The sequence below is a fragment of the Amblyomma americanum genome, chromosome 7, assembly GCF_052857255.1.
Source record: "Amblyomma americanum isolate KBUSLIRL-KWMA chromosome 7, ASM5285725v1, whole genome shotgun sequence".
In the NCBI taxonomy this organism is placed as follows: Eukaryota; Metazoa; Arthropoda; class Arachnida; order Ixodida; family Ixodidae; genus Amblyomma; species Amblyomma americanum.
In genome coordinates this window covers 44,605,221-44,633,187 of record NC_135503.1, presented here as the reverse complement: position 1 = coordinate 44,633,187, position 27,967 = coordinate 44,605,221, and the positions used below count along the sequence as shown (strand labels likewise).

The 27,967-nt window shown below is 51.7% G+C and overlaps 1 protein-coding gene across 1 annotated transcript in view; it reads right to left on the bottom strand.

Annotated features, from left to right (window-relative positions):
- LOC144099003 (rho GTPase-activating protein 18-like) overlaps positions 1 to 27,967 on the bottom strand; it is a 201,440-nt gene that overhangs the window by 165,114 nt on the left and 8,359 nt on the right. The window contains exons 2-6 of the mRNA XM_077631994.1: positions 6,379 to 6,555; positions 4,408 to 4,470; positions 3,440 to 3,648; positions 2,580 to 2,721; positions 1,490 to 1,629 (exon numbers count right to left, since the gene is read on the bottom strand). Of these exons, the coding sequence (XP_077488120.1) occupies positions 1,490 to 1,629; positions 2,580 to 2,721; positions 3,440 to 3,648; positions 4,408 to 4,470; positions 6,379 to 6,555 (731 nt within the window). The remainder of the gene's footprint in view (positions 1 to 1,489; positions 1,630 to 2,579; positions 2,722 to 3,439; positions 3,649 to 4,407; positions 4,471 to 6,378; positions 6,556 to 27,967) is intronic.

Below are 27,967 nucleotides of genomic sequence, written 5' to 3'. Positions count from 1 at the left end.
CAGCACGGCTCGTTTTGCCCCGTCAGCGTTCCAAGTGTCTCGAAAATGAGACGAACTCTCATCCGCACCCCCACGAAGTTTAGAACTTCCAGAAGCGCTAGAGCCCCCCCCCCCCCCCCCCCAACACACACACACGTAATCTCCATGGCTTCGAAGCAAACCTCTTGGGCTGAAATTTTTTAGAATGTCTGCACATATTCCAGGGATTGTTAGTTGAGGACAAGGACGCACAGAAGCAGCAAGGCTGCGCGGTAGTTATTATCAATGCTTTATTCGGCAGAAGAGAAATGTAAGCCCTTGTGCCGCCATACGCAAACAGCTTCTCAACAGATCAGACTGAGAAGATGGCAAATCATCACAAGGTTACAGGGGAAAAAGAAAATTGGCAGTAGCCTGACTTTGCTAACCTTGGAATTAAGCGAAAAGCAAGCACGCTTAGGCTCGTCCATGGCAGCTCCGCTACAAGCTCGCGACAGCCGTTCTATATTTATACACAGACCACGTGGCTATGACGTGGTATCACATGGTCTTAGGACACCTCGATTGGATGTCGTCACGTGGCTTCACATCACCCCATCGGATGTTCTTAAGGTCACAGGTCGACCCAAAGGTCAGATGCCAACTCAAGGTCAGAGATAAACTAAAGGTCATGGTCAAGGTAAGGGGTCAAGGGTTCGACACCATAACTGTAACGAATATGGTCATACACGGCTAACGTTGTTGGGCTGAAGGTCGTTCAAGGTCATTCCCCAGCCTATGCGACGACTGATTTACCTAGCGTAGTGAAGCTTTTCGCGTCAAAAATGGCTGGAATGTCAAAAGGGAACCCTAAGTGAAATTGCAGAGGAATTTTATACCAAAAGAGGTGAGAAAAACACGTCGGTAGCTTTGTGAAATTTACCTTCATAATTTATTCGGGTACCCTAAGCGACTATTCACACTGAGTCTGATTATGTGTGCATTTTTGGGCATCGTTGTGAAGAAGTATTCATTTTTGGCACCCGTCGAATAATATATTGCTGGAAGTTGGAGCACGCCCCGTCTTAGACTTCTCGTACTAAGTAAGCCTCCTTGTCTTCGATTAATGCTACCATTCTTGTTTCTATCAGATGAGCAAGCCACTTAGTTTACGCGACTCTTATTTGCCCTACGCAGGTGCTAACTATGAGCGGAGATTAGCATCTCGAGGACTTGACCCGCCTGCCAGTTTGAAATCAGGGTGTTGCCTGGGAAATGCGCCTTTAGTCTGGAACTCCACGCGCTGTTTGCTGCGCACTTCTTTCATCTTTCCCACAAAAGTACTTGTCGCGACCTCCATTCGTAATTTTTTTTCGAAGAGCAACTGATGCAACCTCCCAGACATCGGTAGCTGGGCTCATGTGGAAGGCACATTAGCCGATATCGACAAGGGCGCAACTGGAACACAGAGACGGCATGTGCCCATATATGCAGCGAAGTCCCTTCGAAAGACAAAGGGGACGGCCCGTACCAACGTCCAGTCGACGCCGGGTTGCACGGCGACCGGAGAGTCTTCGTCGTCGTCTTCTGGGGGCGTCAACGACGCAGGCTCCATCATAGTGAGAGGTCCTCTCAGTGTGCCCTTCATTTTGAACCCGAGCACAGCCACGCCTGGAAACAAAACAAAAAATGGCAGTGGCTTAACTTGGCTAATCCTGGAATTCAGCGAAAAGCAAGCACGCTTGCTAAGCGTCTGAGGCTTGTCGATGGCAGCTCCGCTACACGCTCGCGACAGCCGTTCTGTATAGTATATACCCAGACGACCACGTGGCTATGACGTGGTATCACATGGCCTTACGACACCCCATCGGACGTCATCACGTGGCTTCATATCACCGCATCGGATGTTCTTAGTCAAACGTCAACCCAAAGGTCACCCAATGTCAAAGGTCAACTAACGGTCATGGGTCAAGGTCAGCGGTCAAGGGTTCGACACCATAACTGTACCACATATGGTCGTACACGGCTAACGTGGTTATGCTGAAGGTCGTTCAAGGTCATTCTCGGGCCTACGCGACGACTGCGTTACATAGCGTAGTGAAACTGTTCGCTTCAAAAACAGCAATTATTTTCTGCGGTGCTCCAGAAAAGATTACTATAATAGTTATTATTATTCTAATTAGCCCAACCCACGCCATGAAAGCAATGCAAGAAACGCGCAGTAACTAAATTTGATTTAATGGTTGCGACTACGAATTTTGTCCTCCTGACGCATGACAATGTCAATACATGGGAACTCTTGCGTTTCACCTTCACTGACATGCCGCCATCGTTGCCGGAATCAAACCCTCGACCTTATGCATGCTCAAAAGCTGCGTGTCAATGCCACCGAGGCCGCCACGGTAGATACCTAAATATTCCCCTACTAACTGCTGTCTTCTGACCTGACCAGCCTCGGCGTACTGCCCACAATGCACAAAATCAGCCTCCCCCCCCCCTCTCGTCCGTGAGAAAACCGCCTATGGATACCAATCAAGCAATGCTAATTACTAACAAAATTTCAGCGGACCTTCACCTTTGTTAAAACGCGGTGCAACTCCACTGTCCTTATTTCCAGTTACCTTTGACATCTGGCGTGGCGATGGCGTCGTACTGGTTCCAGTGGTTTTTCCACAGCGGTCCCTGCGCAGCTCGGCCACCAGTGGGCGCAGCGGTCGATAAGCGTAGCTCGCCGCGATGACCATCTGCTGTGTCTTCGACGTGCTGGGGTTGCAGGAAGTCAAAAAACAGGTCGACGAAGGGAATGGGGGGGGGGGGAGGAAGAAAAGAAAAATATTGACAAGCACCACTAAGCGTCCAGGACTCAAGGGTACGTCTGGATTTCAGGGCCAAAAAAGCAATTCTGGATCCGCACATCGCTGGCACTGCTGTGTCCCCCCCCCCCTTTCCCCCCTCACTGGCACTTCTAAGTCTCCGAGCCCCACGGAACTTTCTGGTCCCCAGAACCAAAGGCACATCTGGATCCTCAGAACCAACAGCACCTCTGAATCACCGGGACCAATTGCAATGCTGCGTCTCAGGCCTAACGGCACATTTAAGCGTCCCGGGCTCGATGGCACTTCTAAGCGATTCAGACTCAACGGCCCTTTTAGGCTTCTGGGGCTAAATGCACTCCTGGGTCTCCGGGTCACAGATAATTTCTGTGCCACCGAACACAACGGCCCTTTCTGGTCCCCAGGCACCAGTACACCTTTTGGTACCTGGTACAAACGACGCTTCTGGTCTTTAAACGAAAAGGCACTTCTGCGCTTCCGGACCCAGCCATATATGCTGCTCAAGAAAATGAAGTATATGGTCTTTCTTGCTAAGCTTGCCCACGTGACTTGCTGGCGAAACCGATGGCCTAGGAGAACGGCCTACTGCCACTACGTGCCATGCAAGGCAGAGCAAAGAGTTCGCAGAGGAGGCGGCATGGGTGTACCTGTTGTGCGGCGGGATCGAAGACGTGTCGCACGTCCTGCCTGGGCGCGTGGTGCCGGCGCTTGCGTAACGTGACCGTGTCCAGCCGCCTCTGGACGGCGGCGGCCTGCTCGCGGCTCAGCGTGCGCACGTAGGACCTCGCTGCCGGCGGCGCCGCCCCGACGTCGTGGTGGCGGTTGTTGTGGCCCGGTTGGGAGACGCCGCTCGTCCCTGCACGGGACAGGAACGCAGCCGCCGCGCACGCGGTTAATCTCGACAATTTCGTGAAACGCGATGCTTTGACGGAGTTCCTGAAAAAATATGGTGGCCTCGTTCGCGCTGAAATCTCAGTTGCCACCCGCTTCCCCCTGTACGAAATTAACGAGGAAATTTCGACATCGCCAATCGGAGGGCACGGGGGAACGCGATGTAAATAATTAAGCCATAGCAAGGAGTTAGATCTAGCCAGTAGGCACTAATTAGCTTTAATGCGTGTATATATTATTGAACCTAATAGGCTACCTGACCTGGCATTTACATGCGAAGTTTTAGTCAGTAAAATATGGGCGTCCTACAGGGAAAATACTTAGAAGCTTGTATTAAAATAATTACGCCAGCATTGGTATGCTAAAAAAACACGCGGTAAGCTGCTAGCCAACCCATCACCTAAAGGTTTCCGGGGCTGGTTGCTGAGCCGCAACGTTTGGGTCACAGTGGCTATTCTTCGGCAGTTTTCGATTAGTGCTTTTTGCCAAATATACGCCGAAATACTTTCAGAACTAATATGCCAGTGCGCTCTGCGTCTGCTTCAGCACGGAATCAAGCGACAACACGCTGCACGCAAAGTATTTCCTCGCCGCTATTTCATCGCGTCAATTTGTATCAAATGTGTAACCGGGACGCCTTTCTGCCACCATACAGGCGCAGTTCAGTAGCCGATGAGGCGCGGACGGCGAGCGACAAGTTACTGGCGGACGTGGTCACACTCACCCAGAACGTCATCGAGCACAAAGTCCAGTCCCACCTCGCGAAGCCAGTCGGCGTCCTGCTCCTCTGCGAGGAAGAAGGGGAAACAGATATGTTCGAACAATTTTACATAAATCTTTATTTTACACAAAATTTTACAGATGAATAGCAAGAAAGAATAGCAAAGCCGAATAATAAAAAAAAATGACGGTGGTTTAGCTCTGGTTAAACCTGCAGTGACGCGATAGCTACAGCTGGCCGAGTGGAACCTGGTCACGTGACCAACCACGTGATCAGCCACGGCGCCGCGCCGCCGGCAGCTGCTCCGCACCACGTGACCAACCACGTGACAGCGTGGCGGCGCAGCCACGGGGTGGCAGTGCCGCCACCGCCACGGCGCCGCCACCCTGAAGGCTCGAAATGCTACCGTAATATAGCTATCGCTACAAAGACAAGACAGATCACGTTTGCATTAAGAGATCAGCCATTCATACCATCTTCAGCAAAAGTCATTTCTTTCGTTGAGAATTTGACTAACCAGCTCCTCTGTGCCTTCGTTTCTTTACTCGTTTGTTTTGTTATTGCCGCTGACAACTTAGGTAGTGACCTGTACTCTTTTCACACATTAGATGTAATTTTCAAAATAGTTTCTGCAATACGGTGTATACGACGAGTATGTTTGGAGAAGTTCCAATGGAATTTGTGCCTTCAAAGTGAACAGGTGAACTGCAAAGACAGACGTGCTGGATCCAGCCGCTTGACAGACGCTTTTGTGTATCTCGCTCTACTCAAATCACGAGCTCAGTTCGGTCAACATTTTATGCAGACAAACATTAAACTTTACTACCACAAAAAGAAAATGATAACTCAAGTGAGTTGACGGGCCAGTTTATGATCCCTTACTAGCCAAGGCTTATTTATGTCGAAGCTCTAGAATTATTTCAAATCTAAGAAAAACTCAGATATTCAGCACAATGCTGACTGCACTCTCGCGTGCTTCCATGTGCAACGGTGTACCTTTTTCAGGCGGTTGTCAAGAGTAAAATTACGGTAAAATTCAACATACGCAGTTATGCCCTTGTCCTCATTGCTTTGGAGGTAAGCCAGTGGACCGCACCAGACTTCAGAACTAATTACTATATTTATCCTAATTTCCCGTATAAAGAAGCGAACAGGGGAAACAAAGCGGCCGAAAGAACGCTCTTTTTTCGGTGAAAAGGAAAGCTTGTCGGGTTTGCGTGACCGCCTGTGCACGCAACTATGAAGGAAACGAATGATTAATGAACTGGCGACAGGGAAAACAATCTCTTCCACACAAGAACGCGGAAAGGAAGCATTCGAAGGCAAATTACTTACACAGCTTCGACACAGAACCAAAGCGAACGAGACGAGTCATGTGAGAGCGAACTCGCAAAAAAATAAATATTCGTAAGAAATGAGGTGTGAGCCATTAGAAGATCATTTACAAATTACTGAAGCTCTAATATCAGTATGTGTGGATTTTTGCGTGCGCGTAGATTCCTGCAAAGCCTTATAGGGATCATTTCCTGGAGCCTATGAAGGAAGAATATGTTGAGATTATTTCCTGGAGGGTTTCGTTCGGCATTTATGTAACTGCTATGGCGAAAGTTAATTAGGTCATATGGTCATCGGTCACGTGAACGGTGACGATGGGTCACGTGACCTTAGCATTTGACGACGTCATTTCATGCTTCCGACGACCACGAGGTCTTACGAGTGGGCTGGAACGGGGGGATCTCTGCCTGCAACAGCTGACAAGGCAAAAAACTGCATGGCACTGCATATATGCATGTCCTTAATTTGTGTTCACTATGCGAACTTTTTGTTCGACAGCCTTTCGATAGCACTGTCGATGGCATATCGACAGCACTGTCGAACAATCAGATGATGCAACTCCGCACAGTGTAAGGCTACAAACCATTATTTGAGCTGAGTTCACCCATTTTTATGAGGTATATGCACGCATGTAAGTACCGGGGTTCTGGTGCGGCGAACGGTCGTCCTCGTCTTCGTCGTCATCGATGCGGAAGTGTTCGCACTCGCTCCAATAGGCGTCGAAGTGCCGCCCATGGCCTTCGGACGCAGGCGCCGGCAGCGCCGTCGAGGCAGCAGCGGCCGACGGAGAGCTCCGCAGCTCCTCTTCGCCGATATCTGCAACGACACCAGAGGCACTCGTCAGCCTTCGCACACTTCGGAGTAGACGCACTCGACCGGAGGCCGACCGACGCAAAGCGTCTTTCACCACCGCGTTTGTGAACGCTTCTCAGCAAACATTCGAGCTGTATCCCATACCGTAAAACGACGACAGCAACAGGTCGTGGTACACACTCGGTGTTTCAAAACAGTTCGTATGCTCGACCCAGTTCGGCGAGTATACGGCGCTTTGTTTGCAAGACGAGTGTTAAGAGCGTGCCAGATGGCATACTGGAGGGAAACAGAGTAGCAGGAAGAGGCTTCCTTTTTTTGGTACTGCGAGTCAATATAAAAAAAAAGCGCGCAGTTTTAGCTCCGCAGCGTCACCGCGTATACTCGCGTGTTACGCTCCACTTACGACGACAAATGTAGATGAAATCCGGCCGCACGTTGTCGTCGGCGCCGCTCCCGCCATGTGTGTGTGTGTGCGCTCGCGTAATCGAGGAAAGCCAGCTCGCCCCGCTTGCACATCGCGTGGGAAGCGAAAGAGAGAACCTTGTACCGGCAGCGCTTGCGCCAACGTCACTTATCTCCCTCTCTTGGAGGTCCGAAAAGGGCACAGTATAAACTCTTGCTGAATTTTCTCTCATGGGTTTCTTTCTGGCAACAAACTGTTCGTTTATGTGCGTCACTTCCTGTTCTTCATCGCACTTCCGGCTCTGACATCATATCGCGCAAGTGTAGACGGCGGAGACATCACGTGACTCGGCTAGCAAGGCTGTCCGTTGGTCCTTCCGCAGGAAAAGTCAGCTGAATTCCCATTGGGAGTTTACTGAGACTTTCAAGAGAGGGCACAATACGAACACGAACGGAAAGCCTCGTTTGCATAAGCTCAAACACATGAAAGCACAACCACTAAAATTTCGTAGAAGGAATATGCGTTTTTTTTTTTTACCGTGATTTTGTTAGGAAGACATTCACGAGAGGCCAGGATCTTCCGCAGAGTTCGCATATACTGGCGTGTATCATCAACAATTCCAGCCGGGTACCACAGCTGGGAACAGAACGGTTCGCCGGAAAGCATTAATTTCACAGTTACATGCTTGTATTCAAACAAGTAGCTCAATTTTGCTTACCGGGTTATGACCATGAAACCTAATAATGGCCAATAGACGTTGATTCTCACCTCTGCAATGCTGTCGTCACAGAATCTCGTAAACGGCGAACCTAGTGGCGTAGAGTTTGTGCTTAAGTGTGCCTTTTGAAGCAGTGTGATGGACTCCATGCTTCCGCGACCCGCTGCCCCGATACGACAGCGCCGCGCGTGCATATGTTATGTGCGCATGCGCAATCGGCTTCCCTCACAAGTGGATCACCGCGCTACGCTAAAACGTGTTCTGGAATCCTTCACCTTGCTATCCTTTAGGCAAGAATAACCCGTTGCACGTTTTCGAGTTCGTGTACGTACGGCTTGTATTTGTATTTTTTTTCTTAATTTATTTGTGTTTATTTAGGCTTCTTTTTTTTCTTTCAAGTACGGTTATTCGAGCGGGGTATCCCGGGTGCAGAAAAGCTCACAACACGTTTCCCCGATCCATCGATAACATCCACTCGCCAAGGCTGCAGTCTCTCTCGACTGCACCTACATGCTCTGCACGCACACAAAAAAAGCCCCTTCTCTTAGTCTTTCTATATTTCTCTAATCTCCGGATTAAGAGGAGATCGGAGAGCGCGCAATCTCCAGCTGAAAATGCAGTGAAGTCTACACGCGAAAGGTCAAGGATAAGGCGCGAACGCAAAACGTAAACGCTAGTGCAAGTCTGCAGGCGAAAGTTAGGTAAACAAAGTTGTAAATGAGGTAAACACTTGCATACAACATAAAGCCTAAACTTCAGTAGCCTAATTACGCCGGAATCTCGACCTAACACCTGCAGTTCTGTTGCTCGCTGAGCGGACGTAATTTTGTGCTCTGCTGTTCTGACTTAACGAAAAACTTTCAATCCACGTGAACGTTGCCGATCGCATAAGAAAAGGCGCAACTGTTTACGATTCTGCTGTCCATTTAAGACTCGATTCTGGAAACCGCGAACTAAATGTGAATGCTCCGCGCCAAGAGCATTTACTATAATGCAAGCCGGACGATATAAGTAACCCTGTTCACAAGAAGCATCCGCTCAGAAGCAGGGCCCAAAAGAGCATGTGCAAAGAGTTTATCGCCCCATACAACTGCTCAGACCAATGCTGCTGCTCGGGAAGAAAAAAAAGTGAACACTTCAGTTGCGTAATCTACGGGTGAGCCACGCTGCCGAAGTCGCATTGACCTTTCAATTTCATTGACGGAGATATTCAATGAGTCAAAGTAAATATTTTATCCAATGAAATTCAAATAATAACTCCAATCGGTACAAAATATTCTCTGCCTGTATTCAACTCCGTTCACTGCCGGGAATGTTTCATTTGAAGTATTCGTAGAGTGGAATGAAATGTAATGAACTTTTTAATGTTTGTGAAAAAAATATTTTCCATCTGTGGAACGATTAGCGTATAATTTATTTTGGTACTTTATGATAAATATTACTGGAAAGAACAGCCATCGGCACAGGTTATGTGTTCTCATTCTTTGTCGTGTAGATAAACACTGCACTAAAACAAAATCTCCGTGAATGGGCTCAAGGGTGTTTCAAGAAGTAGCCGTAGTGAAGGCTTATCAGAAAAGGGCAAAGGCCTTTAGAAATTCCGACAAACATGACGACATCCCATTATGAACAGTCGATGCAGTTTGCCATGCGACGTATCAGTTACGAAAGGACTGCAAAGTGTATTTGCACAGAGATGCAGGCACTCATAAGATGTTTGTAGTCTGCAGCAATGCACACCTATTATATACGCAGTACTGTCCTATATACACCAATGTATGGGCGATATTACGACAAGGCTAATGTGTAGTATAGTGTACAACTGCTCAAGAGACATTTCTGGAAACGGAATTCCGACCCTACTCATTCATGTAATACATGCTGTCAAGCAGCCAAGGCAGCCCGGCATAACGTTTTTTCGACTCCCCATCTAAGCTCCATCTAGGCACCGTAACAGGAATTAAAAATTAACCGTTTAGCTACGCGACGGAATGCAGAGCTTTGAGTTACGTAACGTAGTGAAGATGTCATAAACATTACGGTCAAAACCCGCGTCGGCTTTTGATGCCTGAAATTACCGCAGCGATCGGTGACTGCGTCCATCAAAAGGTTGTATAATGACTTGCCTCAACGAAAACAAGTGCAGCAGGAAACCACGGAGACATGAAGACGCGTCATCATGCCCTCCTGGTTTCTCGCAGTTTGCATTGAAGCATATCTGACCACTTTGCCCAAACGTTTATATAAGTTTAATAGGCAAAACATTCCCTTTTGTTTTTGTTTTTTTGTTTTCGTTTAGCAAACGCGGAGCGAGTGTCAACAGGCTAGTAATGTCTGCCATGCGGAAAGCGTATACAGTTGGCCACAGAAGTCGCAACACAAGCGGTTATACACTCGCGTTTACACTAGCACTGTTTTTGCATAAATTCCCGAAGAGAGATAAAGAAAGAAAGAAAGAAAGAAAGAAAGAAAGAAAGAAAGAAAGAAAGAAAGAAAGAAAGAAAGAAAGAAAGAAAGAAAGAAAGAAAGGAAAAGGAGACGAGAAATAAATAAATTACGAAAGCAAAAATAGTAATAGCAGAAGGAAATGCCGCCGTCCTGGCCGCGTGCGTCACTTCTGAGAACAAAAACAAGCCGCTTTTCCGATGGAACCGAGGAAATCCAGCGCGAGCCAAGAAGGCGCGCAGGTCCTTCCCTCCATCCTCCTCCTCCTCATATCGGCTCAAGACATCGCGCAGTCTAGATATGGCTCAACGCAACTACTGTCCGCGGGGTGTTTCTCGCTCGGCGGAAGTTATCGGTTTTCGCGTCCAAGATCAACGGCTGCTGCTGCTGGCGCGTGGGCAGCGAATTGGCATGTCTAGCCATACGCAACAAACATTCTGCCAGCTGGCCACTCGGTGGACACTTCCTGTGTCGCTGCCGTGTCGCGAATATTTTGTCGGCAACGCGCATGACTGCTGAAGGCAAACATTAAAACAAAAACGAGAAAAAAAAAACAACCTTCTGCCAGCCATGCAACGAGGCCAAAGGCACACGTCTACAGACGTCACGGGGCCCAGGAATGCTGTCCCATTTAGCGACGGCAATGCGCTTTGTACAATGTATCCAGATAAATGAACGGATACAAGATCACTACAATGTCATTCCCCTTCTGCGTTGATAGGGGCTCAGAAAAGTATGCTCATCTGCCACCGGGCCCTAGGCAACAACGGCTGTTAAGCGCATATGCGACGCCGATAACCAAACGCAGGTTACATTGTACGATAATAGTTTGCAAGCTCTAACACTGCGATCAATTTTTTGCGATGGTAGACCAAATGTGCTACTTCCGATTTACTTTCTTCTTGCGAAATTCTCAAAATGCGTGCTGCGCGCAATTTTCGCGCATCAGGTGAGATGTGCCTTTTAATTGATTCAAATCAAATGGAACCTCTGTACACAAAGCCAAAACCACTCCTGCCCTTCAAACATGCACACTGCCGGGAACCACTATGGGGAAAAAAAACGCAAAAAAAAGGCTTCCTCCGTCACGAGACACCAGACGCAAGGCTTTTGCAAGTCGGTGCGAAACTTCAGCGACTTCGAAAGCAACGCAAAGTACTGGTGGCCACTGAGTAATGAAACCCTGTGACAAACCCTCAGACGGCAGGGCAGCGACAACCGACGTGCACCCGCCCTTGCAACTGCAGGAAGTCGGACAAATGTGACACCAGGACAACACCGTGCCGCGCCCTACACATGAAGTGCGACTTCTGTCACAGCTCTAGTCACCTGCGGACAACACCAGTTGCGCCACGATCCTACACGTCACGAGACATCGAGCGTCAAAAATGGTCGATGGCTCCAAAAGAAAAATAATTTTCACAATTACTTTCAATTTTATTGTAACGCTTCTACGGAGTAAGAAAAATTAATCTCCATAGCACTGAAACTGTCACATGACGAGCATTGAAGGGAAGACAGCTACTCCGAAGCTTCAGTGGAGGCCAGAAATCTGTCAAAACATTCATCGTCTGGCAGCTCGCATCCAGCAACCATTTCTTAGTGAATGGGTTTCACCGACACCCTGAGCTCCCAAAGCTTTGCAGATTCTGCGACTCGCCTGACGACCCCAACCTCGTCATTGCCTCGGCTCCTCAGTCTGAATGATGAGAATCACGGCCGTCTCCACACACCTGCTCTCGTCACTCCGTGTGTCGTATCCCTCATCCGCTGTCTTGCCCGTGCAGAGGAGGTTAGGGGATCCCGGTCGAGTTTGCACCCACTACAGCCGTAACTGCCGTAGTGTAGAGGATGTGTACAGTATGCGAGTCCTGGAGCACTGACGCCGATATCCACTACCTGCTTTGGGTCTGCCCGGCACTGAAGCCCAAGAGAATCCGACAACTGGCAACTGAGGGTCTCTCGTCGAACAATCCGCGTAACCGCTCACCCCTCGACTTCATTACATAGGTTAACCTTTTTTGAATTTATTTAATCATTTGCCACCCATAACTGCGTACCCCTTTGATGCCTTGGGGCAATAAACATTGATTTAAAAACATATTACGGTTATATAATTACTTATAATAAACAGGTGCCACAAAAACTAAATTTGCAAATATTTCGCCCGCGTCAAAACCACGCAGTAGTGATTTTTAAGCTCTGTTAGGGGAACTATCGCATTGCGCCAGACAGCTGTGTTTCATAATTTAGTGCACCATTATTCATATCTAATATTTTAGCGTGCGCATTTCGACACCCGCCAAAAAAACTGCATTTCGGTAAACTGTGAAATAATAAGGGCTCTTCAATCTTTTAAACCATTCCTTAGGTCTCTTTGAGGCACCTCCATTCTCAGTCACCACCATAATTCGGTAACGCACACCCGCTAAAGCCGGCCGCTTTCACTATCTTCAAAGCCAAGGAGTTCACTTATTACCTTTTAGTCCAGCTGAAGCCTCTAGATAATCAGACACAGCGCAATCTTGACATCTAAGCAGTGCCATTTTCAGATCAGACCCCACACAACCGTCGCAAATGCGTAGTGTTCGACGCCGCCGACCATTGCGTCGCACGTATGGAAAAAAGATCGCGACACTTTTTTTTTTACTTTTGTTTCCACTGCTCTCCGGTCGCGCACATACTGCTTCCCAGACTAGCCGTGCAGCTTTCCCCCGCGTTTCGCTTGGCCTTCTGCCACCCCCCCCCCCCCCCACGTCGTAAACGCCGTTAGCAGCGTCACAAAACTAATGATAGCACAAGTGACCGGGTCGGCTTCCTCCCCTGGACCCTGGCAGGTAAGCAAAACGCGTCCAAGAGCATATGGTTAAAAGATGATAACAGAGAGATAGACTCCGCAGTGCGATTACCCGAGGGCCAGGTACAATGCCCGTGGCGAATATTTTCTTTATGTGCCGCGCCCTAAGTTACTATCGCGCTCAGCGTGACCTATACAGAACGTAATCATTCTCATCATAAACCTAACTACGTCCAATGCAGGACAAAGGCCTCCCCCAAATTCTTGCAATTAACCCTGTCCTGTGCCAACTTCGGCCACCTTATCACCGCAAACTTCCTTATCTCATCCGCCCATCTAACTTTCTGAAATCCATTCCGCTGCCGGGACCATAATTTATCTTGCCTTCGCATTAAATACACTACCCATGCCCACTTCTACTCTTCATTTAAACTAGGATATCAGTAACTCGCTTTTGTTGCGTGACGCATTCTCCTCTCCTCCTGTCGCTTAACGTTACACATGTTATGGTTTTTCTTTGCACAGCTCGCTGCGCTGTCATGAACTTTATTTCCAGCCTTTTCTTTAGCCTCTAAGTTTCTGTCTCATAGTTCAGTACTAGCATACCTGGGCACCATGGGAGTGGCTCAATAACACTCACACTCACGGCCACTCGCACTCGCATCCACTCACTCACTCTCATGACCAGTTGCACTCACAACCACTCACTCACATTCATGTCCATTCACACTGTGGGAAGCCTGCTAGATTCCCGCCGTGGCGTCTGCGCGGCATCCCGCGTCGCCCTCTTTCCCTTTCTCCCGCCTCGGGCGGCGGAGAGACGGCTGGTGGCTAATCGCTGTCATTCGGCCGCAGCTCCGCCCCCGGCTTCCCAAGGGCCTTTGCCATTGGTGACTTTTGGCGGGAATTCGGGACCCGTTTGGGGTGGTCGCGCGACCTTCCGAGCGGGGCCCGGAGAGAAGAGATCCCTCCGAGACAGCGTAAGGTGCGTACGTTACTGTTCGTCCGGGCCGGCCTCTGCCGTTCGGACCAGTTCATACTCGAGCTCGCTAGCGTGGGTCCTCGATCCGCCGCGGCTCGAGCCTGTCCAGGGGTCCAACGACCTCTGACAGGCGCACCTTGCGTTGACTGCCCACTCTCTCTCGCAAACGGCCCATCGGCCGACACGAGAGAGATCACAGCACTGCCGCGGGGACAATCTCCTGCAGCGGCGTGCTAGCGGCGCACATTTCTCTTGTTGCCCCGAGCGCGCACCGGAGCCTTGCTCTGAGCGCGCCCCGGGACGGGGTGACTGTTGAGTGTGTGTATGTACCGCTGGAGGACGGCGTCAATAAACGTCTCCTTTGTGAACTTGGAGGCCTGTTTCTTGCGGCGAGCCGCTCTCCTCTCTTCAGAGGTTGAACGCCGCCGCAGCGGTGCCCCAGGGTGCGTGTGGTGACGGCTGATCGGGGCCCTTGGCTCGCGCGAAGCTCGAACCCGCGGTGGGTAGTGGCCTGTGCCTACTGAGAAACCCACAACTGGCGCCCAACGTGCTAAGTCACTGGCTCTTAGCCTTTGATAGCACATTTGCCGAGCAGGTCGCCTTGACGATCACGCTTGAGCACCATGTCTGCCACCCCCATCGGGGCACTCGGCAGCTACGTGTCGGCTCCCTTAGGAGTCGAAGCGTCCTTTGATCCGTTGGCTGCTGTTCCTTCGAATAGCCAAACACCGTGGTTGGCCGCGGCCCCCATTGGGGCATACGGCGCTACAACCCCCAACGTCGATCACGCAGCTCCCATTGGAGCTGTATCGGGAGCACCCTGCGGTGCACCCGTCAATCACATGCCTCCGCTGTGCGTGCTTTGCACCCAGTGCGAAAGCGGTGCGTGCGACGCTGCCGCAACCGGCCGTCCTGCACAGCAGCAGCCGTGCCCCGCGAGCAGTCAATTCTGCTCTGGGAACGGTGAGGCGCTGGCCCGGCTCCCTGTGGAAACCGCGCCGCTCATCGAACTGGGCGCCTTGCCTCCTGCGTTCGTGCAGCCCGCCCAAGCCTCCTCTGAGGCCGGGGCGCAGGCGCTGCTAAGAAGTGCTGCCCAGATGATTCAGTCGCTGTCAGGGGCGTATGAGACGCTTTTGGCCGCGCCGAAGGTGTCTCACCCCGCGGTCAAGTTGCCCATGCCAACATACCGCGGGTATGATGACCTCCTCAGTGCCCGGGATTTCCTTGAGTCCCTCACCCATTACCAGAGAGCTATGGGTCTCACTGATCAGGTTGTGCTTGCACACATCATCCCCGCAGCACTGACTGACACCGCAGCTAGGTGGCATCGGCTTTCCGGCCACCGGGCAGCGACTCTCGAGGAGTTCCGTGCAGCATTCTTGCGCGAATTCCTGCCCGCTGACTATGAGCGTAGGATGCGGCGAGAGTTGGAGCTCCGTACACAGGCTCCGGATGAGTCACTCCTGGAGTACGTACGTGCGATGGAGGACCTTTTCTCAATCGCCGAGCCCAGAGCCTCGAACGAGGAACGTGTGGAAAGGACTATCAGGCAGGCACATCCGACTTTTTCGGCATACCTGCGCGGAGGCCGGTTCCGAGATTTTGAGGAGCTGGCCGCCGAGGCAAAGCGCATTCAAGGCGACATTCTCGCCGCGCGCGCCTATCGTCCGCCACCGCCGGCAAGCGAGGCCCTCGAGCCACGCTGTGCATGGAGAGGGGCCATGCCTCTACCCAACCGGCGACCACCCGCACACGCTGCCTCTGCAGCCGTTAGCGGGCAAAACGAAGTATGGGAGTTGAGCGATAGAGCTCTCGATCCCTACTCCTACAGGAGACGGACAGCCTTCGCTGCACCGTTTTCTGGACCGCCTGCCCAGGGACGCCAAGCGCCCCAACGCACAGCGGAGGGGGAAACCCGAATCAGCCGGCCCTTTGGCCGTGCAACGGGCGGAACCAGGCAGGGAGAGGCGCCATTGTTCCGCGACCAAGCTCGCGGCGGTGTGCGCTGTTTCCGCTGTCAAGAGACGGGGCACTTAGCGAGAGAATGCCCCGTAACCAGGCCTCCTTTGAGGCAGGGAAATGGCGGCGCGGGTCGGTCGTAAAGGGACGACCGGCCCAGTCCTCGCTAATCCCCTCAGCGTACAGAGCAAGCTCCCTTGCTAATGCGCACGCGCCGTTTATTCCGGTCACCATTGCTGGCCGCGAATTTTTGGCGTTACTGGATACGGGGGCCACTGCCTCCTTGTTCGGTGAAGAGGTGTTGTCCCACTTGCAAAAGCACTCGGTGCGCTTGCGGGACTGCCGTACGACATTCAACCTTGCGAAAGGCGTAGCCCATTCGGCTGGCGCCGCGAGGTTGACTGTCAGGTGGGGAGAGCGGACGAGACGCACTCGTTTCATCCACCTCCCAGGGCTCAGTGTGCCCGTGATTCTCGGAAGGGACTTTCTCCTGAAAACCGGGATCGTGGTGGACATTGCGAATGGCGGCTATCGCGACGGACCATTGTCCCAGCTGAAGCCGTTCATCTGCCCACCGGCGTCAATAACTGCCTGCGCAGTGAAGGCGTTCGGAGAGTGCCACGCTCAGCGACCAGGGCCAAGCCCTTGTGTCGAGCGTTCCGTCGTTCACGCTCCCCTTTGGGACCGAGCGGCGCGGCACGACCAGGCACCACATCCGCTGGCCGCCTTTGCGGTAACTTTGGATGACACACAGAAGGCTCGTTTGACAGCACTGTTGTGTCAGTACGATGAGCTCTTCACGGATCAACCTGGCTGTACTAATTTAGTGAGCCACAAGATCCACACCGGAGATGCGCTTCCTTTGAAGTGCAACCCCAGACCCGTCAGCCTTGCGAAAAGGCAGGTGATCGATGGGTTGCTGGATGAGATGCTGTCGGCGGACATTATCCGTCGCTCGTCCAGCGCTTGGGCGTCTCCGGTTGTGTTGGTGCCTAAGAAAGATGGCAGCCACCGGTTGTGTGTGGATTATCGCCGTCTGAATGCGCTGACTCGAAAGGATGCCTATCCGCTCCCGACGATCAGCTCAATCGTAGGAAACCTGGGCAGTGCGCGGTACTTTTCCACGCTAGATGCCTCCAAAGGTTACCTACAGGTCCAGATGGCGGACGCTGACCGGTCTAAGACCGCGTTCACGTGCCACAGAGGGCTGTTTGAGTTCACTCGCATGCCCTTTGGTCTCTGCAATGGTCCTGCGACTTTTCAGAGGCTCATGGACCGCGTCCTAGGGGAAGCGAAATGGTCTCATGCCATGTGCTACCTGGACGATATCGTGATTTATTCACGAACCTTCGATGAGCACTTAGGCCACATTGCCGACGTGCTCGCGAGGGTACGGGCTGCTGGGATGACTTTGAATCCTGCGAAAGCCCAAATAGCGCGGACCCGAGTTCAGTTGCTAGGGTTCACGCTGGGCGAGGGCTCCATTGAGCCCGATGCGGACAAACTCCGAGCCATACTCGAGTTTCCCGTGCCCAAGGACGTACGCGGCCTCCGCCGTTTTCTGGGAATGGCCAATTTCTATCGGTCGTTCATCCCGTCCTGTGCCCGCGTGCAGGCACCCTTGACCAAGCTCTTGGGAAAGACTGCCGCGTGGCGATGGGGGCCCGAGCAAGAGCGATCCTTTCGCCTCCTGTCTAGTGCCATTGCCGAGACAGCGCAGCTCAGGCTACCCGACCTGACCAGACAGTTCGTAGTCCAGACTGACGCGAGCGATCTGGGTTTAGGAGCAGTTCTCCTACAGGATTTCGATGGCGTGCTGCAGCCGCTGGCCTTTGCCAGCCGCTCCTTGCTACCCTCGGAGAGGAATTATTCCGTGACCGAGAAGGAGTGCCTCGCCATCGTGTTTGCACTGCGGAAATTCGACGTCTACCTTGACGGAACGCAATTCGTGGTGCAGACAGACCACAGTGCGCTCAGTTGGCTGATGCGGCTCCGCGAGCCTGCGGGTCGGCTGGCGCGCTGGGCTCTCCTGATACAGCATTACGACTTTTCGGTGCAGTATCGAAAGGGGAGCACGAACGTGGTAGCTGACGCGCTATCCCGTGCCCCACTCGCCAGCGGCGCCTTGACGCCTGTAGGCGGAGCGGGCGAAAAAGCGGACGAGCCGCCGGGCGGCAAGGAGGGGGAGCCCGCAAACGGGCTAACCCATTCCGCTAACCAGGCAAGCAGCGCTTCGCAAAGCGGGCGGGAGGCAAAGCTCCGCGTGAGCGCCTCGGAGACGCCGTCGCGAGCGGAAATTTTGGCTGCAAACCTGAAGGGGGACGAGACCAGGCCCCCCTCTGGGAGAACTGGAATCGTTTTCAGCCGGAAAGAGCTGCTGAAAGCCCAGCAAAATGACCCCATGTGTCGCGAGATGAGCGACGGTCTCAGGGAGACGGAGCGCCGGGACGCTACTTGTATTGTAGCGGGCGCAGGGGGTGAAAGCCAGCGTGTGTCGCGGCGAGCCCCGGGGGATTCATATTTGCTGGGCCATGACGGGCTCGTGCTGAAATACATAGCCACCGATGATGAGTCCATTGACCCGTTCAAGGTGGTTATCCCCAAAAGTCTGAGAGGCGCACTGTTGCGATTTTCTCATGACGAACCACTGGCCGGTCACCTGAGTGGCTCCAAAGTTTTTGCAAAACTGAGTCAATCGGTGACGTGGCCCGGCATGAAGCGTGACATTTTCCGCTATTGCCGTTCCTGCCATGTCTGTCAAGCGGTGAAGTCAAGGGGCGGCAAGCCGCCCGGAATGATGAAACCAATTGACAGTGTGCGTCCGTGGCAGATGGCCACCTGCGATCTGATGGGGCCTTTCCCCAGGAGTAAGCAGGGGTTCATTCACCTGATGGTAGTAGCTGACCATTTTTCCAAATGGGTCGAGTTGTACCCGCTTCGGAAAGTGTCAGCACGAGCGGTGCTGGATAAACTCCAGGAAGTGTTCTGTCGGTTCGGCTTTCCGGAAAGACTGATCACGGACAATGCGTCCTATTTCACCGCTCGGGTGTTCGGTAACACGTGCCGTTCCCTCGGAATCGAGCACTACACCACTTCACCCTACCATCCCCAGTCCAACTTGACCGAGCGAATCAACCGAACGCTCAAGCCAATGCTGGCGGCCTTTGCCGAGTGTCAAAAGGACTGGGCAGACCATTTGAGCGAATTTGCGTTCGCCATTCGAACCGCTGAGAATCGCTCAACTGGTTTCTCTCCCGCCTTCCTCAATTTCGGGAGGGAGCTGGCGAATCCGATGTCAAACGTCGTGCAGAGCCAGCTCGGGGATGAGCAGACGCGGGCAGACTTCTCTGCTTATGCGTCGACGCTTCGGGACCGGCTTAGTCGGGCTCTCAACAGAGCAAGACAGAGTTTGGCGGCAGCCAGAGCCCAGCAGAAGGCTCAGTATGACCGCAAGCACCGCAGCCTGACTTTTCAGGCGGGCGATCTTGTCCTGAAGCGCAACCACGCTCTTAGTGATGCGAGCAAGGGGTTCTCAGCCTCGCTCGCTCCTAAGTGGCTTGGTCCGTACCGAGTGGTCAGAGTCTGGTCGCCGCTCGCGTACCTGCTGGAGGATCCCCTTACGGGGAAAACCAGCCGTGCCCACATCGCAGACCTGAAGGCCTATGCGTCACGGTCTGACGAGTTTGCGTCGGTACCCATTGGTATCACAAGCAAGCGCAAAGGCACAACTGGTGCTGCGGAACGCAATCGTACCAAGCACCGGTACAATCTGAGGCGACGGTCACCGATGTGATTGATGCCGGATGGCGGACTCTTCCGCAACCGAAGGCACGCAGCCTCAGCTAGCTGGCGAGCTTTCTCGTCGGGCCCTACCCCAGGTGAAGCACGGCGATTTCTTTTTTGTTTTTGTTTTCCGCATGCTCAGTTCCAGCCTTGTGCAGTTATTTAGTCGTTTGTTTGTTTTAGTCAGTCTTTAACATGTTTTTGTTTCCAGTTTATTCGTTGTTTCTTCTAACGTTCCGAGATCTGTACATATGTAATATACGTTTGCTTTGGCGTTCAGTTTTTTTAAACCAGACTTGTACATATGTAAAGTTCAGCCTACTCGCGATTGCACTTTTCTTGCAGCGCAGAGATGGCCTTCTTTTGTACAGCGCGCCTTCTTTTCATTTACGTTCTGACCCCACTGGTGCGGCCTGCCTCGCGAACACGGGACCGGCTGGTTCGCGGAGGGGTCGGCGAAAGTCTCCCCTTCCGGCTGGGGAGTGGGTTGCTCGTTAAGGAGCGAGTGTCTCGCGGCATGGTTTTTGTGTGAAGAGTGCGTCTGTGTGTCCTTTGACCCCTGCCACGGCGCCTCGGAACGATTCCGACAAGCGGGTCGTTGTGACTGATGAATGTCCGCCTCTGTGCCGGTGCGTGCCTGCGATTGTGCGTGTTCCCAAGATCAAAGGCAACGCCGAGAGGGGGGCAGGAAGGACAGCGCCCTTTCCCGTTGGGGTTCCCGCCGGCGGGCGGAGGCCAGCCCGGCGTTCGCCGCGCTGTTGGCCCCCGGAGTGCCGGCGCCTAGCGGCGGCCAGGCAAGTGGTCCACCGGCGAGGAGGTGTCGGGCGGCGGGTCCTCTTCGGGATCGTCGAGCGTCGTCGACGTCCTCATGCTCAACTTTGATGACCTTGTGGAGGACAAGGGACCGCCGTCGATAAATCGTCCACCAGGACCCTGAAGGCAGCAAATGCGTGAGTTGGCCGCCGACAGGCCCAATGGGCCGCGCCATCGAACATTATGAGGCTGCAGGCCACCTGTCAGCTGGCCTTGTGTACAGTGTACAGTGTAGTTAATTTTGTCTCCTTGGAACGTATGCAAGTGTTGTTTGTTTTCTGTTCTTGTTTGTTTGTCTTTTGAGTTTATGGCTGGAACTGAAGTGTGGTAGTTTTATGTGGATTAATTTTGTTTTTTATTTTGCCGCATGCTTTCGCCGATGGGTAGGAGGGCATTTAAGGAGAGGAGGATGTGGGAAGCCTGCTAGATTCCCGCCGTGGCGTCTGCGCGGCATCCCGCGTCGCCCTCTTTCCCTTTCTCCCGCCTCGGGCGGCGGAGAGACGGCTGGTGGCTAATCGCTGTCATTCGGCCGCAGCTCCGCCCCCGGCTTCCCAAGGGCCTTTGCCATTGGTGACTTTTGGCGGGAATTCGGGACCCGTTTGGGGTGGTCGCGCGACCTTCCGAGCGGGGCCCGGAGAGAAGAGATCCCTCCGAGACAGCGTAAGGTGCGTACGTTACTGTTCGTCCGGGCCGGCCTCTGCCGTTCGGACCAGTTCATACTCGAGCTCGCTAGCGTGGGTCCTCGATCCGCCGCGGCTCGAGCCTGTCCAGGGGTCCAACGACCTCTGACAGGCGCACCTTGCGTTGACTGCCCACTCTCTCTCGCAAACGGCCCATCGGCCGACACGAGAGAGATCACAGCACTGCCGCGGGGACAATCTCCTGCAGCGGCGTGCTAGCGGCGCACATTTCTCTTGTTGCCCCGAGCGCGCACCGGAGCCTTGCTCTGAGCGCGCCCCGGGACGGGGTGACTGTTGAGTGTGTGTATGTACCGCTGGAGGACGGCGTCAATAAACGTCTCCTTTGTGAACTTGGAGGCCTGTTTCTTGCGGCGAGCCGCTCTCCTCTCTTCAGAGGTTGAACGCCGCCGCAGCGGTGCCCCAGGGTGCGTGTGGTGACGGCTGATCGGGGCCCTTGGCTCGCGCGAAGCTCGAACCCGCGGTGGGTAGTGGCCTGTGCCTACTGAGAAACCCACAACACTCACAGCTTCTCGCGTTCACAATTACTCACTTACGTGAACTAATGACCACTCGCACTCACAACTGCTCTCTCGCACTCACGTCCACTCACGCTCGTGACCACTCGCACTCATGACAACTCACACTGACAACCATTCACACACGCTCATGTCCACTCATTCGCACCCACGAGTACGACCGCTCACTCACATTAACGTTCTCTTACTGTTTCCTTGTTTGCTGACAACGAAGGGAATGAGAGATTTACTGCCGCAACCGACCACTCTCATGACTCCCCTACCTCAGCCTTCGTCGTACAGATGTGATGGTGAGCCGCCCGGTGCTCTGTCGGTCTCTTTGGCCAATTTTCACAGTTTCTACGCTTGGCGGAAGTGGTCCACGTACACGCATCTTGCATATCCCGAACCAATCCTATGCGTATACGCATGAATGCTCCCCTCTTGCTGATGAGACTATGAGTGCCTGTTTAGCGCCAGCTGAGATGCTTAGGCATGTTTTTGAATGGCGTCTAAGTAACAATAATGAGTTTGCCTCGACAATGACGAATCGGTGAATCTGAATCAACATCTAGGACGCAAGTGGCAACTATGAATACTTTTCGCGGCGTGGGAAATCGAGAGGGTGTTTGAAAAGATCGAGAAAGTTCCTCACGAAAAGGGAAATGGCTGGAATGGGCCCCAAGGTCAGGTTCTTCGCGTAGGCAATGAAAAAACCCTGCCGGCTCCGAGTGCGGTCTAATAAAAAAAATTGTCAAAGCAAAGCTCTACAATGCACACAACTTGGCACAGAAGGAAACCTAACCGTACACTGCAGTATTTGAGATCCCGCCTTACGCTATATACAGTTACTGCCGAGAAGCAGACAGTCGTTGTTTCAGCAGCAATCATTGGAACTCTGTATATGAGCTCGAGCCGTGTGGGAAAAATGACAAGAGACGTCTACCTTTCTAGCAGTGGCAATGCGAAATTGGATCAAAGGATCTGACACAACCCATAGCGACTCACTGCATCCGCGAAGGGCCCGCGCCCATGCCAGCGGTGAACTGGTAAGGTGTTGAACAGCAACGAAAGATTGCCGTTCCCGCGCCGGCGCAATCCTCTGCTTCGGTTGTTCAAAGACACTGGCATGATGCCTCATGCTGTCTCACCCTTGAACGCCCTCTGCAGTGAATATTTGCTTCCTTAATCAGCTGTCAACAACATGAAAATAGCTAAGTGGATATCGTCGTTGCGAAACACACGTGACAAACTTCGCTGTCGCGTTCTCCTGCCACCGACAATCACTCACATCCACTCAAAACCACTCACAGCCACCCACGTCGACTCACATCCACTCATCACTCATGTCCACTCACTCACACTCGCCTCACTCACGTCTGTGAGTGTGAGTGAGGCGAGATGAGTGCACTCATGAGTGAGTCTGCCGACCTACGAGTACTGGCAAGATCCACTCACATATGGGGCGGAAACGTAATACGCAGCCGGAATTCACGACACGGCGCAACCACTGCCATCCCGGAAAACCATTCATACAGCCGCGAATCGAAAGTGCCTCTGCGTATTTCGTGTGCCATGCATCACGGCGTATTCGTCACGTATGCACCGCGAACCACATGCGCATTCACCGCCAGTGTATTTACCGAACGCGACTGTATACTTACAGTACCTACAGCACGCTAGCCATGCCTACAGCTGGAAATAACTCTGAGAATACACGGTGTTTGCACAAAGGTAAAGACGCAGCAGGAGGCAGGGACATTAACCAAAGTTATTAAGCTCCGCTATGCGACACTGGGAGAAAGAGGAGGGATAAAAAGAGGGAGGAGATAATAGAACGAAGAATGCAGATGACGGACACGAAAAGCGTGCAGAGTAGTCACAACCTACATCACAACCTGACGCACAAGCGCGAGATGATTTGTCAAACGCACGCGGAGGAAATCAAGGCAATACGACAGAGCCCTCGAGCTGTCCACGATTGAAAAAATAACAATAAAGAACAATTTCACTACACAGAAAGCCATAAGCGTTCCGCTGGCACAGCCGACAGTGTAGGTGTATACATCCCATCCTGGGCCCAGCCAGCAAAGCAAACTGCGCATGCGCGGAGTGTCCCGAGCCGAACGCCAGATGCCTAGAGGATGTCGCAGAGGCAGTTATTTCGCTCTGTCCATATATAGAGTCCGCCGACCCTGTTGTTTTCGTCGCTCTTTAGAGCGGTGCTCTACAGCGTACACCGTGCACGGAACTGTTAGCGACATAAAATTCAGCCCTGCCAATACGGCAAAAACACAAAAGTGCCGGCAATCAACCGACACACAGAGAACGCGAGAGTTGACGTGATTTGATTTGACCCGAACGGTGCAGCAAAGCGATTCATGAGCGCCTCGCTGGCACAGCAAATATAACGCAATTGGGCGAAGGACAAGCGAGGAGTATGCCGCCCTAGGCTGACAACCTAAGGTTAACCTTGCTAGTTCGAAAATCCATTTCCAACATTTTTTTTTTCGTCAGCGGAAGAGTATTCATGGGCCGAAGTGCGCAAAAGTTAAATATATCTCCGCACAGTCAACCATTACGTGGTCCATTTGTATTGGGTTGGGTACCTTCAATCAGGTTTTCAGTGATGGGTAGAACGAAACACAATGAAGCTAATGCCTGTCTTAAAACTCCCTTTCTGCCGATCCCTAACCCCGCCGCGGTGGCTCAGTGGGTAGGGCGCCCGGGTACTGATCCGGAGTTCCCGGGTTCGAACCCGACCGCGGCGGCTGCGTTTTTATGGAGGAAAAACGCTAAGGCGCCCGTGTGCTGTGCGATGCCAGTGCACGTTAAAGATCCCCAGGTGGTCGAAATTATTCCAGAGCCCTCCACTACGGCACCTCTTCTTCCTTTCTTCTTTCACTCCCTCCTTTATCCCTTCCTTGACGGCGCGGTTCAGGTGTCCAACGATATATGAGACAGATACTGCGCCATTTCCTTTCCTTCCATAACCAATTATTATTATCCCTAAAACCCACTCACTCCAGCATCTTTAGACAGCAACGGCACGCCACGGGGTCTATCAGCTCGCACATGTTTAAGTGGCAAAAGGCGTACGAAATCTCTTCAACGACGTCCACATTTATATGCACATAGACGCTGTAGAGGCTGCGGTCGCTGGCAACGAAGCAGGACTGCGGAAGTAAGGAACATGGTTTTCCGTATTGAATTGTCGCGGTCGTCAGAATAGACGAGTTGTGTCTACTCTAAGTCTTTCGTAGAGACGGAAATATTTCATCAACCCTGAGCGACACACATACAGGACGTGGGGAGAAAGGTAGAGTTTATTGAAGGGAATGGTCTGGAGGTGGGTCTGACGAACCGAGATCTGGACAGATACCAAACACAGCGAGAAGAGAAAGGGAAAAGAAAGAGTAGGCAAAGTAGGAGGAGCAGGAAGGTGACGACAGCGACAAAGGCAGCAGACGAGTCCCCGAGCTACCCACTTCAACTATACATTTAGTGCGTACTTCAGATTAGTGTTGTACGTACGCGAATTAATTTTTTTGCTTGAATAAATTTGCGATACAGACACTGCACTTCATCTTAGTCGCTAAACTTTTGGAAGCCCTAGCGCTGTTATATAACTTACTCCACCACGGATATCTTTTAAATGGTAGACCGGTAAATTACAGCAGCACGTGTTCGAGGTCTCTTTCTTTCGTTCTTCCGAGAATTCTCTTAGCTCGAGGACATCATGCACGTGCGCGTGACAAAGCCAGCATCTATTGAGAATGACCGTCACGTTGATATCTTTTCTCGCCTCAACATAAGTCACAGTTAACGGCGTAGTACTTCCTCTAAAACACCCAAAACGTGACCTAATGACGTAAAAAACGCAGTTCACAGTCGACGTTTGCCAAGAAATCTCGCCCCTACCACTTGCATATACGAACTACTCGTGCGTGCTTTCTTCGTACGCTCCCTTCGTTGCAGCCTATAGAGAAAGACAAAGCAGGCCGACGTATTTTCCACGGCCACGCTATGGTACATTTGATCGAACCTGGAAGCAAACCCCCCTTCCCGCGCGTGTACTAGCAAGCTAATCCGCGACCACGCACGAAAAGACCATCTCCGCATACACGCAATGAAACGTGTGAAGTTGCGCAGTACATTCGACCGGCAACGCGCGTATTGCGGTCGCGGCTCAGTTCACACAGGCAGCACTTGAGGTCACACAACCTATGACGACAGGCACTGGCGTGTAGCGATATTTTTTTGTTGCCTCAGTAATTGAAATTTGGGAGTTCCCAAATAATGTTACGTAGAAAACTTGATATTAAACATTTGGTTTGGTTTGGTTTTTAGGGGCTTTAACGTCCCAAAGCAACTCAGGCTATGAGGGACGCCGTTGTGAAGGGCTCCGGAAATTTCGACCACCTGGGGTTCTTTAACGTGCACTGACATCGCACGGTACACGGGCCTCTAGAATTTCGCCTCCATCGAAATTCGACCGCCGCGGTCGGGATCGAACCCGCGTCTTTCGGGTCAGCAGCCGAGCACCATAACCACTGAGCCACCGCGGCGGCTATTAAACATTTGGAATCACGAACGGAGATGCATTTGCGTAAATGCGGTGACTCAAGTGCGCTTTTTTTTAAGGTATACACTAAAGGAGAGTACTAAATCAGGCTAGACTAACAAGTTAGCGTCACGTGATAGGAAGTTAGACATTTTTACCAAAAGCAAAGCTATAATAAGACAGAAGATTGCATAAAAGCGAAATACGCGTGGCGCCACCACTTTAAGATTCGTACAACTCCAGAAGGTGTCGTCTTCATACGCTTTTCCTACGAATGCTATTTCGTCGTCTTGACGGGCTATTGCCGTCGAAAATTCTTCGCCTTTAACAGTAGAACACGATAGCGTTTTCGGGTCCAGTTCACATCGCCTACTCAATTCCCTAATTCCAAATTAGCACTAATTGCTCATACGCATCAGTACACGTCTCTGAGACACTTCACTAACTCAAACACCACTATGCATTGACTTGTCCACCTTTGCTCAACTTGAACGAACCAGCTGAGACATTACCGGTCAAAACATGGCCAGAGAAAAAGGGCATTTTCGTATCTACGGTTAACCGCCGCCTTTGTGATGCTCCTGAAACGACTGAGCATTGTTTCATCAATTGTAAAGATGCAATACTCTTCTGAGACATCATTCAGCGGATATTGAAAAAAAGACTTAATTTGACGCCGCATTCTGTGCGATTTCTCCCTCCACTACCATTTGTTGGTGAGCCCTTAGATATGCTATTTTTAATCGCATTACACAGCCTGTGGAAAACACGCAAGATGGACTGACATTGTGAACCTGTTGTTTGTGCTAAAGACCATGCACTTCTGTAGAATGACTGCACAACTAAGAGAATTGTATGCCCAGAACGAGTTTGAACCGGCGCGGCACTCACTCTTGGTGCTGTGTTGTTGACTGCCTTTTTTTCTAGTTCTTTGTTGCTTATACGTGTCGTGTTATGAATTTATGATGTATTAGCTATGTGCTCCAAATTGACTCTTTTCTCGTGCTTTCTTGCTTATGTGCGTTGATTTGTCACTGTTTTCCTAATGTTTGTAGATAGCTCATGTACATAAAACATCGCACCATTGTAATAAACACTACGTTGAAAAAAAAAAAAACTTCGTGGTTCATGGGTATAGCACGCCCGACTCGCAATTCGGATGTCCTGGGTTCGATTCTCACCCAAACCCGAGTTAACGCAATTTTATTTTCAGCTCAATTTTTTATTTTTATTTTTGCACACTACCAATGCCGCCGACGACACCGACACGAGACCCTTAACGCTATCGCGTTAAGCCATGCATAGCCATGCATAGCCTCGCAATTAAAACAGCACGGTACAGATGACGGTGCAAAAAGCTAGGCGCAAACACGAACGCTGAATCTTTCTCCTCGTATTTTGTGCACTCAGGCTGCGTGTAGCCATTGTGCCCAGCAAGCTCTTAACGGCATCCCTTTGTTGCGCCTGCCTAGCAACCGGTGAAGCGGTTTCGTCCTCAGTTCAGCGATCGAACCGGCTACTTTGTGCAGGCTGTGGGCATTAAGAAATTGGAATTCTCTTTTCATTAGTAAGCGCTCATGCAGACAAGTTAATGCATGTATATCGTGAAGTGCTCAGACAGCGCATGGTCTGCCATGCTAACGGCTCAATGGAAAGGCGGATATGCTTCGAGGTCTGCTGAAAAATATCTGAGAAGTACCACATGCATGCACCAATTAACCCTTCATTAAAGGAAAAAATTCTATGGACGACTACG